At 45.7% G+C, this 13,384-nt stretch overlaps 2 protein-coding genes across 2 annotated transcripts in view; one reads left to right on the top strand and one right to left on the bottom strand.

Annotated features, from left to right (window-relative positions):
• The window catches only part of STXBP4 (syntaxin binding protein 4), a 278,419-nt gene extending 274,189 nt beyond the window's left edge, over window positions 1–4,230 (bottom strand). Inside the window, exon 1 of the mRNA XM_075014469.1 lies at window positions 4,102–4,230. The gene's annotated coding sequence lies outside the window, so the exon portion shown is untranslated. The remainder of the gene's footprint in view (window positions 1–4,101) is intronic.
• On the top strand, window positions 4,228–12,656 carry COX11 (cytochrome c oxidase copper chaperone COX11). The gene is made up of 4 exons (XM_075014470.1): window positions 4,228–4,539; window positions 8,377–8,532; window positions 11,227–11,352; window positions 12,315–12,656. Exons 1-4 carry the CDS (start codon window positions 4,249–4,251, stop codon window positions 12,510–12,512), a joined length of 771 nt encoding a protein of 256 aa, XP_074870571.1. The 5' UTR covers window positions 4,228–4,248; the 3' UTR covers window positions 12,513–12,656.
• Window positions 12,657–13,384: the final 728 nt, after the last annotated feature.

The following is a 13,384-nucleotide window of genomic DNA, read 5'->3' as shown; positions in this document are numbered from 1 at the left end:
AAGCCTTACTGTAGGATTCAAAGCTTAAGGGTTCATTTGTATGTGTTTTAACTTAAAGCAATGTAAAACAGGAGCTCATAAATCATAAAAATCCATGTTCAATTATAAAGCCAAAAATAGGCAGAGCTTGTTCTGCAACTTTGGAGCTTTTTGAAAATCTAAACCAAAAACCAATTCTCAGAAAACCAATGGATGACTGATAACCTGACTTTTCCATGCATCACTTACTAACCAGTAAAGATATACATCTACTCTCACAAGAGGCATTCTGAGGTTTATCCTAATAAAATATGTGAACTCTGAGCTCCTTGAATGAAAAGTTCTACATAATAATTGAAAATATAGCTATTCTTTCAAGCCCATGAATAAGATGACTGTGGCAAAGCCATTGTAAGGGACTGACAATTTTAATCCCTACAAAGACCCTAAAAAATGGCAAACATCTTGCATCACTTTCAAGTTTTCCATCAATAGTAAAGTGAAATTTCTTTATAAAGACATAGTCCAATTTGTTCTGTCCACAAGTAAATTGTTTTATGTTTATGAAAATATAAATAAAAATATTTACATAAAATAAAAAATTGAGAGAAAGACTAATCTTCTCCAAGGATCTTTGCTCAAGGTTTCATCAATCATTTATTTAGTCTCAGGGTTGCCAACCCACAGAAATTTCATTTACGGACAAAATGGGAAAATTTATGGACAGACAATTTTTTTACGGACATAATTTTTATACTATATTAAGACAACATAAATGGCCAAAAGTGAAAAATAATCATTGTCATTCTTTGGAATCACAGGATCATAGGGCTGCAAGGGACCTCAGGAGGTCACCTAGTCCCGCCCACTGCATCAAGCAGGATCAACTCCATCTAAGTCATCCCAGCCTTGTCAAGCTGGGACTTAAAAATCTCTAGGGATGGAGAATCCACCACTTCTCTAGGCAACGCATTCCAATGCTTCACCACCCTCCTGATGAAGTAGTTTTTCCTAATGTCCAACCTACACCTCTCCCTCTTCAACTTCAGACCACTACTCCTTGTTCTGCTATCTGACACCACTGAGAACAGTTTCTCACCATTCTCTTTAGCGCTTCCCTTCAGGAACTTGAAGGCTGCTATTAAATCATCTCTCAGTCTTCTCTTCTGGAAACTAAAGAAGCCAAAATCCCTCAGTCTCTCCTCAGAAGTCATGTGCTCCAGCCCCTTAATCATTTTCTTTGCCCTTCTCTGAACCTGCTCCCGCACATCCACATCTTTTTTTACACCGAGGGGCCCAAAACTGGACACAATATTCCAGATGTAGCCTCACCAGTGCCGAATAGAGGGGAACAAGCACTTCTCCAGATGTGCTCAAAATGTTCCTCTTAATGCACCCTAATGTGCCGTTAGCCTTCTTGGCTACAAGGGCATACCATTTACTGATATCCAGACTTTCATCCACCATAACCCCTAGGTCCCTTTCCGCTGTACTGCTGCTTAGTCAGTTGGTCCCTAGCCTATAACAATGGTTGCGATTCTTCCATCCCAAGTGCAGGACTCTACACTTCTCCTTGTTGAACCACATCAGATTTTCTTTGGCCCAATCTTCCAATTTATCCAGGTCACTCTGTATCCTAACTCAGCAGGATAATGTAGATGATAACATCATGTCGATCACGTCATTCATGTTATGTCACCTCAGCCATTGGACTAAATAAACACCTAAAATGTCTAATTTTCACTGCTCCACAGTAAAATGGCTGAAACAGCACAGAAGAAATTTCACTGTTATAGAATAATTGCTGTTTTCTTTTTACATTTTATTGCACTTTTACAAAATTTACAGACACCTAAAATTTTGTACAGACTTTATGGACACATTAAAATTGGGCTAATTTTTACAGACTGTCCATAAATTTACTGACGGTTGGCAACCCTGCTCAGTCTAGAAAATTATATTGTCTCCTCTAGGGTGTGGGGCCAGCCTAGTTATGATTAGCTACCTTTGCAGCTTTTTGTGAACTTGCCTGTCCTGAAACCATTACTGTTAACATCATATTGATATGTTACACAACCTGTCAATGCCTTCTATAGTCAGATCAGTACACAATGGAGTGACAATGCAGCATATAGGATAGGGATGTGGTCCTATTCAAAAATTTGGCTTGCATCCAAGGCCAAGCCATTTGCAACCACTTGTTCAAATAACTGGAATTACATAATGACATCCTCCATTCTGTACCAAAATGCCGTTACAACAATTCTGAACTTCACCAATTCATTGCCATGTATAACTTCACAGAAGATCATTGCCAGAAAATGCCAGCATGTTGCATGAAAACACTGTGATGCAATAGGATGGACTCGACCCAAAAAAACAAGGCACTACAGTGTCTTACCACATTGCAAATAAGCATCATCACACCATGCTACAACATTGATTATGCTACAGCAAAACTCCCTGAAAATAGCATTGCAATCCATGGCAGGATGCTTATTTGGTCCTATGCAAACTGCCTGTCGTGAGGCTGAAGTGGGGTTCTGCCCAGCCCCAGAAGCACTGTGAACCCCAGGAATTTCCCAGCAATATAATGGCATGTAGCCCCCAAGAAATGTCAGTGTAGCAAGAGGCCCCTGTCAGTGAAAAGCCATGAGGCATCCCTATAGTGAGAAACCCTTGAAGCCTGCAGAATGCTCACAATACTTCACTGGATGACCCTACAGAGGGAAAAACTGTTTTTGCTGAGCACAAACCTGTGGGAGGAAGGATTTTGTGGGGTGACATTCCACCATGATTGGATCAATTTGGGATAAAAAGTATGCTCCCCAAGCTGTCCCCTTCTGGCACTGCCCCTACAATGTTTCCATTAAGAATGGTTTCTCTTCCCTCAGGCAGCCACACCGAGAGCTAAGCTTTTCAACTCTCACTGACACTATTCTGGGAATTGGTTTCTTCCTCTCCTTCCTCCGCAACACGGTTCAGAGCCATTGCATGGGGGACATAAAGGGATCACATGCCACGAACACCATGCGTGAGAGGGACTGACCAGGAGCTGGGAGGAGGACTAGCAGATTTAGAAAACCAGCACTGGCAGCAGGAGCCCACGCTCTTCCTCTCCTCCCTAACACTAAATAAGTGGAGCAAGGTGGCCCAGTTGCTTTGCTCGTCTGGACACACCACAACTGGAGAGGAGATAGGATGGTACCATGCAGAGGCAGCAGACTTACAAAAATTTGTATGATACCCAGAAAGCCCAGAGCCTGCACTCCTCTCCCACTCAAATTCTGCCTCCCTCCCTTGCCTAAGGCTCCAAGAGGGAGTTTGGGTAGGGGAGAAGTGCAGCTCTGGGACAGAGCAGAGGATCAGGACACAGAAGGTACTGGAATCAGGCTCTGGAATGGAGCAGAGGATGGGGACACAGGAGGGTGGCTGGCTCTGGAAGAAAGTTAGGGGACTGGCATGCAGGAGGTGTGCAGGATGCAGGCTCTGGGAGGGAGTTTGGGTGCAGGTGGGGGTCTGGCATGCACAGTGCGGGAAGAAACACAAATGCTGGTGGGGACCCAAAGCAGAGTTCCCTGTAAGCTGTGCGTTTGTGTGGCTGCTCTAGAGATTCCAACTCCGCCCAGCTGATTAGCAGCATGCCCAGAGCTAGGTTTTGCATTTCAACTGGTGGTGCACACGCCACCATGCACAAAAAAATTATTCTGCTCAAGGCGGGAAAAGAAGAGGGTGAACACTCCACCCTGACTCAAACCATGTTCCCATTGCCTCCACTTTGCCTCGCCCCACTGGCAGCACCGTCCCAGCCGTTGCCAGACCTTCTGGTTGGTCCTGAAGGCCCCAGGAATTTCAGATATCCCCCAAGGAATACTCCAGGGACACATTCAAAGTTGGCAACCCCAACCCCGGCTGCCCCACTGGGAGCGCGCACCCAGGCGGGCCCATAGAGGGCGGTCCGGCCCTCACCCGCCCACCAGAGGTGCGGGGACATCAGCGCCAAGACCTGGTGACAATGACAGGGAACCCTCACTGAGTGACACCCACCAACCGACGGGTCCCGGAGAGGGGGCGGGGCGGGGCGGGGCGAGGTAGGGGCCGGAGACGAGAACGCGAACTTACCCCCAACGGCCGCCGTAGCCTGTGCCCGCGCTGCCGAGTCTGGAGACCGCTCGGATCCGGCCGCTCAATCCCCTGATTCTCGCGAGAGCAGCAAATCACGTGCGTGAAGTAGCTGCCTGGCCTGGCTGGGTCACGTGAGAGGGGAGGATGGGGCTGTGCGGCAGATGTCTGGCGGCCGGTTGGGGCACCCGTGTGTTATGCGTCTGGGCCCGAGGCAGCCTTGGGCCGTGGGGGGTCGACCTATGGGCCCCCAGCCGCCAGGCCTGGCCTGGGCCACCGCAGGCGCGAGGGGTGGCGCGTTCCAATCCCTTCAGGCGGGGCCAGGAACAAGAGTGGAGGCGCAGGAACAAGACCGTCCTGACCTACGTCGGCGCCGCGGCCGTGGGCATGGTGGGCATGTCGTACGCGGCCGTGCCGCTCTACCGCCTCTACTGCCAGGTGAGGGAGGGCCAAGGCTTTGCCACATCCACCTCCCCGGGCACCTCGTGCCACCACCCGACCCCGCACGCCCACTTCCTGCGGCCGTGGACCCCCTTTCACCGCCCCGGCCGGCTCAGGTCTAGGTCAGTGATCCCACCCCCAGCCTCCGCCACGCCACGGCACCGGCCGCCCAGGGCCCCTTCACTCGATCATCCTCCTCTGCACCCATCACCGCCGGGCCACCGCAGTCTCCCTACCCCACGCGCTGGTATGTTCAGGAGCCCCACTTGCTGCCCAGCGATGCCAAGAACCTGCTCCTCTGGGATTACACGTGACCCGTTCTCTCTCTCTCGTTGTTCTAGGGTTACTTTTAGGCGTAGGATGGATGCTGGGTGCAGTACGGACGCCACACGGCTGTGAAGTGGCAGGTTGGCTATGCCTGCTTTTGTCAGTGGCAGGGGTGGGCAACCAATGGCCTGCACCTGGGGCTAAGAATACCAGTCTAGATGTGTTGGGCATTTCTTGGCCATGTTGTGTAAAGATTAGCAATGGACAACTTGGGCTAGGGAGGGGCCTGTGTAGGTGGCCCTCCTTCATCTCAGTGGGCCAGAAGATTGTTAGAACCAAGACCATCTCCCAGGATAGTATAGTTTTGCTAACTGCGTTTGTGTATCCAGCATTTGTGGGACGTTCTCGTTGAACCAAATCAGCTCTTTGATTGGTTGCAGAAGGAGCCCGTGGCTCTCAGTCACTGTTGGGTGCAGTCAGCCTGCACTTCACTTCACGTGCCTTTGCTTTACATGTGCCACTTTAGTAATACTCATAGGAAAAAGACTACAGGGATGGAAACCAGGGGAATGTGGCGACCCTACATGTGGGCAACGGTCAACAAAATGTCTTGTGGGTTACATGTAGAATCCTAATGGGCCACAGGTTGCCCGCCACTGCTGTAAAGGCTTGGATTCAAGTGTGTAGAGCACTCTACCCATCTAAACCCTGACTAGCTGGGCATGTAGTGCACATACTCTTCAGGGGGCCACAACACAGATATACCTTAAATATCAGGCTCTAGCAGTGCATGGGGTCCTTATTTCTCTCATCTTCTGACCCAAGTTTTAAGTGTCATCCACTTGCTGCTGTTTATTGATTGCATTACTATAGCAGCTAGGAGCCTTGTTAATGGCTAAAGTTATGTCTATACTACCTCATAAAGTCAATTTTAAAGCAGTTAGCTCAGTTTTACAGTTTTCTTCACTGTGAATACCATCAGGTCAACTTTAGGGAGTGCTAAGGTCAATATTGTTACATCCCCATGCTAGTCAATGTAGCGTCAAGTTGTGGAAATCAATTTTATTACTTTTTAAATCAACTTTATTACTTTCTAGAGGTGTCCCGTATTTATCTCACAATGCTCCACGGTTGTCCATTCTGGCCACTTCTATCTCCTCTGCTCTCCAGGAGTGCAGGAAGTTGGTCACAGGAAGCCCACAAATCTGAATTCATCACCAGGAAGCCTGGGAAATTGAAGTGGGTACCCAGGCCCATTTTTAATTCTTTTTTTTTTAGTATTAGCGCAGTGATAGCACCTACTTATGGAAAAAATAGCCCCAGCCTGGGGTGATGGATTCTTCCCTGCACAGAGTATAGTAGGAGACAACGAGATTTATTTTCAGCGCTGATGCCAGCCTCTGCTTCACCGCACCACGTGTCGGCTAAGCTGTTGGGGTCATACTTGTATGAGAAGCCAAGAAACTTGTTTTCTGAGGTTCACATTTGTACGGGGCAGCCCTGCCCCACTCCCACAGGGGCTATGCAGTCGGGGTCTCTCCCCTGCCAAACCACATCACATGGCTAGCCTCCAACCCAATAAAAGCATATGCCTGCAGTGTGGTGCAGACCATCCTGGCAGACAGCACCATGTCCTGGCTTTTGCACAGCGAAGGCTCCAAAGGCAGGAAAGATTTGCCGGGGCTGGCTGTCACCAGAGGGAAGTCTCCACCTGCAGGAAAGATTTTTGGGGGCTGCCTATCACCAGGGTGAAGTCTCCCGCCCACCCCCCGCCTCCCTGTGGCAAAGATCACAGGGGCTGGATGTTGATGGTGCTATCTGGCACCCACCCACTCAGTGGGTTCCCCCATGTTATCCCTCCTAGAATGTGATGGTGCCAGCCCTCCTGCCAGAGAAAGCCCTCAAGGGAACATCTCAACTGGCCCTTCAAGCAATTTCCCCCATGAATGACATCCCTTCTAGAATGCGGGATGCCAGCCCCGCCCCCCCAGTTATAGGCATTTGGGGCTTGCCTCCTCCACCAGAGAGAGCCTCTGAAGGGACCCTGTCACCTGGCCCTTCAGCCAGTTCCCCCATGACATCCTTCGTGAATGGTGGGGGAGCGGATATCACAAGCTGTATTCTGTTCCTGTAATATTTTCAGAGAGGATGTTTCTGGTAGAAGTCGTACCTTTTTGGCCAGGCAGGGGCCGTATCCATGGAGCCAGATGAGATGGCAGTCACCTGGGCAGTTCCAGGCAGTATGACATTCCCTGCTTGGTGCACTGTTTGCTTATTATTTTGGGAGGGGAAGCAGTGGCTGGGGGACCAGTTGAAAAGGCACAGTCACCTGGGTGATCCCAGAGCAACAGAGTCATTCTCGCGTGTGGGTATGACATAGCGTGCTAGTGGGCTGATGAGGCAAAAGTCATACATAAAGGAAACAATAATAATGCAAAGGTGTTCTTTCAACAGGGGGAAAGCAGCTGAGCAACCAGTTTACATGGTTCAGCCACCTTCTGAAGCCAGCCTATTTAGTTTTCTTTTGCCTGGCATTCCCTACTTTTAGTTCTGTCCTTCTGAAAAAATAGCTGTTTGCTTTCCATGGGAGCGGAATGAGGCAATGCAATGTGGGAGGATGACATCACATGCCCACAGCCCCGCATTTTTTTCCCATACTGCACCAGCAAAAAAACCAGAATGCTACGGGGCTGAGGGAAAGATTCCTACAACGCACTGCTGCAAGAGTCAGTGTTTGGCGAGTCAAGTGTGGCAACACTAACTCAACTGTGTGGGGAGGGGAGGATGCTCACATTTATAAAACCTAGCTTTATCATATCAAATTTAATAAAATTGAATTTATAATATAGTGTAGCTGTAGCCTGAGACTCTACTATGCTCTTGGCTGGTTATTTATATGAATTCAGTCTAACAGAATTTGTTCCTGGCGAGCGAGAGAGTGAGAGAGAGAGAGAGTGTGTGTGTGAGTGTGTAGTAATTTTCACTTTCCCCACTATAGTGTAATGTTGGGGTGGAACATTTCATAAAGGGAAAAACAATCAATTAAAATAGATTTGTTCAGGAGATGCGTAGGGGAAAGCAATGCCTGACACTACTTTCAGTCTTTTCTGAAATTCACTAGATCTTAAATTGGCAATATTATCCTTAACCTTCTTTCTACAGAGGTTGAAGTTGTTTACTTTTTGATACAGGTTGAACCTCTCTCATCCAGCAACATCAGTAATCTGGAATAATTTTAGATAGCTGGATGACCTCTTGCCAAGTTTCCTGTGGTCCCATAAAGCTTTTTTTTTTTTTTTTTTCAGCTACCAGTGCTGGCTCTCAATGTTCTGTGCTGTTGTTTAGCTCTAATTATCCCTAATTGTCTTCTACAAGCCCATTAAGTAGTAAAAGTGTTCATAACATAATGCTGCTAGACAACACTGACCTCCCATGGCCTGGCAAATTCTCTCATTCAGTGCCAGTTAGGTCCCAAGAGTGCCAGATTAGAGTGGTTCAACCTGTACATCAAATACCACGAACTTTCCAGTTTTAATACAGCTAACTATATCTTTTCTTTTTGTAAAGGCTACTGGACTTGGTGGGTCAGCAGTAGCAGGCCATGGTTCAGACCAGATTGAAACTATGGAACCTGTTAAAGATCGCATCATTAAGGTCACTTTCAACGCTGATGTGCATGCAAGTCTACACTGGAATTTCAGACCCCAGCAAACGGAAATATACGTAAGAAATGTACACAACAATTCCTGTAGACATTATAGAATGATTCTAAAAACTACCAACAAATCCTTTTGCAAAAACTGAAATGCTAAAGTTTAAAATCTTAATTGTTTAAAATTTATTCTGTGATTTCTAATACATATTTATGATCTTGCAAAGATTTAAACCTGAGTATGAACCTTTTCAGGATCAAGGCTCTGAGTAGCTCTATTCGTGGACAGCTCAGAAGTATTGGAGTCTTATCTTTCAGCACTCATTCCAATGGTATTCTTGAAGCTACTTTCATTTTAATTGATAAATGTTCATGCCACAGATAAAAAGGATACAGTAAAAGGGATTGTGCATAACTTTAACAATAATGGTAGGATATCATTTGATATTGTTCTTTAAATTGAAATGATTGTAATATTTTACTTACAAGACATTTTTCTTGGTTGCTGCTGTGCATTTCAGTTTGTAGGTTAGTTTCTTAGCATGTGTTAGAAAAAAGGTTAATAAAAGTTACAAGGGCAAAAACATAAGTTGAGGCCCCAGTCTTGCAATTTACAATGCAGATGGACATGGAAACCTGCCAGGCTCAGCCTGGCAGGCCAATGCATTTCACATCACCACTGTAAATCATAGCATTTGTGCATAGGTAAAGTAGTGCACCTTCTGCTCTTGTCAGTATTCTTGCAGTATTATTTTTGTACCTTTTTTTTTTTTGCCTTGAAAAATATTCTTCTCTTTAAAGACTGTCCAGAGATCAGTCATGTTAGTTTATCCATTTGTTTGATTCATTATTGCGGGGGGCAGGGGGGCGGGAATCAAACAACTAATTTCAGCAGGGCTATTGGAGTCTATACCAAAGAGGCTCAGTGGGATAGTCATGTTAGTCTGTAGTTTCACAAAAAACAAGCAGTCCTGTAGCACCTCAAAGACTAACCAGTTTATTTATTAGGTAAATCTGAACAAAAGCTGGATCTTACCTGCAAAAGCTCATTACCTAATAAATAAATAGATTAGTTAGTCTTTAAGGTGTGTTAGGACTGCTTGCTTTCTGTATACTAAAGTGTATTAAGTCAGCATATATGAAGACCCAATCCTGTATGTTGTCCTAAGGCACGTGTCAGCAACCCCCGGCATGAGTGCCAGGAGTGGAACATGAGCTGATTTTCATTGGCATGCAAGGTGGGAGCTCAGCCCAGCCCCTCCTCTCCCATGCAGATGGAATCTAGCTCATAGCCATCTAATGCTACCAACCACCACCTAAATCAGCAATTCCCAACCTATGGGTCGGGACCCAAATGGGGGTCATGGTTAGATTCATTAAGGGTCCCCAGCATCTCAGGGCTGCACATGGCTCTTAAAGGAGCCATTTGCAGCTCCTTAATGCTGCCACACCCAGCAGCTATCTCTATCAATAGAGAAGCAATTATGCATTAAGACCTTTGACATTTGTAGCCATCCCAGGCAACCCACTTTATATACTCTTGCAGTGAGTAATTTTCTTCCCCACTTTTGCCCCCTCTTCTGTTCTATGCAGCTGTGTTGTCAGTTTTCATTTTTTTGTTTGTATCTCCCTCCAGCCTCTGAGTGTGACTCACTCAGCCCCGCCAGCCTTTGAGTGTGGGGTTTAAGCTGGGGGAGTGTGGGGTTTAAGCTGGGGGAGTGTGGTGGGGAGCGGTTTGGGGCTGAGGGTCTTTCCCCCACCACAACTCAGATCAACTACAATAATAAAATAATTAACTATAATAAAAGTAGTGTTATTTTATTTATGTATTTTTCCTTTTTCTATGAAATAACTACTATGAATATATAAACATGAGGGGGCGCAATTTTATATTCTTGTCCCAGGTGCAAAATTAGCCACTTATGGCACTGCTCTCCCCCTCCTTCCCATTTTCGAATTGCTTTGTGTCACCAAGTCTTCCTGCATTGTCAAAATGGGTCCCAGGCTGGAAAAGGTTGGGAACCACTGACCTAAATGGTAAAGCTCTGCACCTCAATTTATTGAACAAATTGTGTGTGTAGGACTATGTCACTTTATAAAGTATCACCAGCACTTGGGCTGTACATAGACATCAATAGGCCAGATTTCAGCACTCCGTCTTGGAAAGGTTGCTGATCCCGGCCTAAGGCTTCCAAAAGGTGTTATACAGCTGAAGTCAATGGGAGTATGTCTACTTAGCTCGAAGCAACAAGCCTCCCGGCATCCTGCATAGACGTTACTTTGAAGTTTCAGTTGAGGCTCTAGTCTAGCTCATTAACCCCTACAAGGCTTCAGTGGCCAAGCTCCATTCAGAGCCACAATTTCAAACCACTGTCTTCACATCTGTTTTTAGAGAACTAGCATGAGTCCTACTAACCTGAGCCTGTTGACCCAGGCTGGGAGGCTTGCTGCCATCATCTGGGTAGATGCAACTTGAAAGTCCAGTATCTTGTAGGATAAGCTCCAAAATGTGTCCATATTGTGCTTATTTTTTCTGTGGTTATTGAAGCTAGTTCTCAATCCTTTATTTAATTTACAATCACTTTTCCGGATTCACTGATGCTGGAAATATAGTAAATAGGTACCCTGTAGTTAATCTGCCTTTAAGGCAGCTAAACAATTATCACTGGAATAAATTTAACAACTTAATTCCTACAGAACTTTGTGAAAATGGTGTAATGAGCTTAAATTAAATATAGTCATTGTGTTTATATATTTTTTAACAGGTTGTACCAGGAGAAACTGCACTGGCATTTTACAAAGCAAAGAATTCTACAGACAAACCAGTAATTGGAATCTCTACCTATAACGTGGTTCCATTTGAAGCCGGACAGTATTTCAATAAAATACAAGTAGGTGAAGTGTGTTACTCCCATGGCACTTGTGGCAATCTATGATGACAAGCTGGAAAAAAAAAATCAGTATTTCAGCCTTTCCTTTACCAAATGGCCAGGCCTCAATTCATCTTTTTAACCTAGGCTAATTGATAGAAGTCTTGTACTAAAAGTCCCATTAGAGCAGCTCCCAAAGAGAAGGAGATAAACGATAAGCGATCTTGAGGGCGCTTACTTTTAAAGGATCACATGTCCACTTCAAAAAACCACAAAATAAAAGGGAACCTACAATGCCCCCCAATCTCAGATCTCACTCCATTAAACATTTAAAGTCATCAAAGTTGAAGTAGTAGAAAAAAAATAGAACGCTTAAAGATTGTTTAGCATGTACAGTAAACCCTCAAAATGTGCGATTCTGAGTTGCACTTAACTCATATTAATGCGAGTTGAACACAACTTGAAATCGTGCTCCCCCTGGGCCTGGTTCAACCCTCTGCAGCCCAGCTCACCACCCACAGCCCTGGTTCAAGCCCCCCAGTCTGGCTCACCACCCGCAGCCCCAGTTCAACCCCCTCCCCGGCCTGGCTCACCACTCCCCGTGCATGGCTCTGACTGAACCCCTGAGCCCTGGTTCAAACACCCATGGCCTGGCTCACCACCCCCAGGCGTGTCTGGCTCAGTCATCCCCACCCCACCCCGGTTCAACCCCCAGCGCCCAGCTTTTGCTCAACTCCACCTCAACCCTCCACCAGGCTTAACCTTCCCCAACTGCCACCCTGCTCCCCACCCCAGGACTTACCTTGCTGCGGCTTCCCCGGCTGCAGAATGTTCGTTCCATCAGGGAAGAAAGCTGCCCCCAACTTACACAAAATTAGAGTTACACAAAGGTGCATGGGACCGCAACGCTCGCATAATTTGAGGGACTACTGTATTGTGTGCATATTTGTTTTGTAACTGTTTGCACTTTCCACCATGTACAGTGCTTTTGTTTTGAAGAACAGCGGCTTAATCCCCAAGAGGAAGTGGATATGCCTGTATTTTTCTTCATAGATCCTGAATTTGCAGAAGACCCAAGAATGGCCAGTGTTGATCTGATTACTCTCTCTTACACGTTTTTTGAAGCAAAAGAAGGACACAAATTGCCCCTCCCAGGTTACCAAAAACAGATTGTAAAATGATTATGTAGATTCTTTGGTACCTAGCGGCCCAATGATCTGTCAGCTTTGCAAACTACATTCACCCAAAGACAGGAGGAGGATATGAAATAACCCAGGGACGTACTGTACAAGATAAATTTATTTTTATTAAACCATGACACATGCTGTTAATGTGTGATTTTATTCTTCTATCTATACAAAGACCAATAATGTGTCTGAACACACAGGCAAGGGGAAATCATAAATTATTTTCAGATTTAGCTTTAGATTCAATTGATAGGAACTGATGTTTGATGTTATGAAGCTAGTAATGTCCTATGATAGAAACCAGATAAGAAAGGAAGTTTAATACCTGAAAATGATTGAGAGTTTATGGTACTTAGGAAGCAAGACAACTTCTATCTATCCTTATCAGCAAATATTCTCTCTCATCTTGTGAGACCTTATGAGAGAAACAAAATCAGCTTGAGTCACTAAAGAATATATAAACGGTGCAGCAAAAGAAGGGGATGTTTCCTTAGCTGGAACTCTTCCTTTTAAGATTGAACTGTACATATCGGCAGACATATGTCTGTTGTCACCGCTGATAGCGGTACTGAGTGTTGGATGGCATGCACAACTGAAGTCTTGACTACTTGTTGTTTTTCAGTTTTAGCTATTTGGTAAGTAGTAGCTCATTCCATCTCAGGGTACCTCTACACTACGGGAAATATCGACCCAGTCAGGGTTAATCTTCTGGTGTTCAATTTCGCATGCCTGATAGTTTGATTTTGACGTCTCTGTCTGGGATTGGCAGTCAAGCCCTGTACTCAGTATCGTGAGAAGTGAGGGAGGTCGACAGGAGAGTTTCTTTATCAACCTCCCTCTGCGAGGACAACCAGGTAAGTTGATTG

Source organism: Carettochelys insculpta, chromosome 20 (assembly GCF_033958435.1).
Source record: "Carettochelys insculpta isolate YL-2023 chromosome 20, ASM3395843v1, whole genome shotgun sequence".
Taxonomy (NCBI): Eukaryota; Metazoa; Chordata; order Testudines; family Carettochelyidae; genus Carettochelys; species Carettochelys insculpta.
Note: the sequence above shows the minus strand (reverse complement) of the source record. Positions and strands in the feature narration are given on the sequence as shown.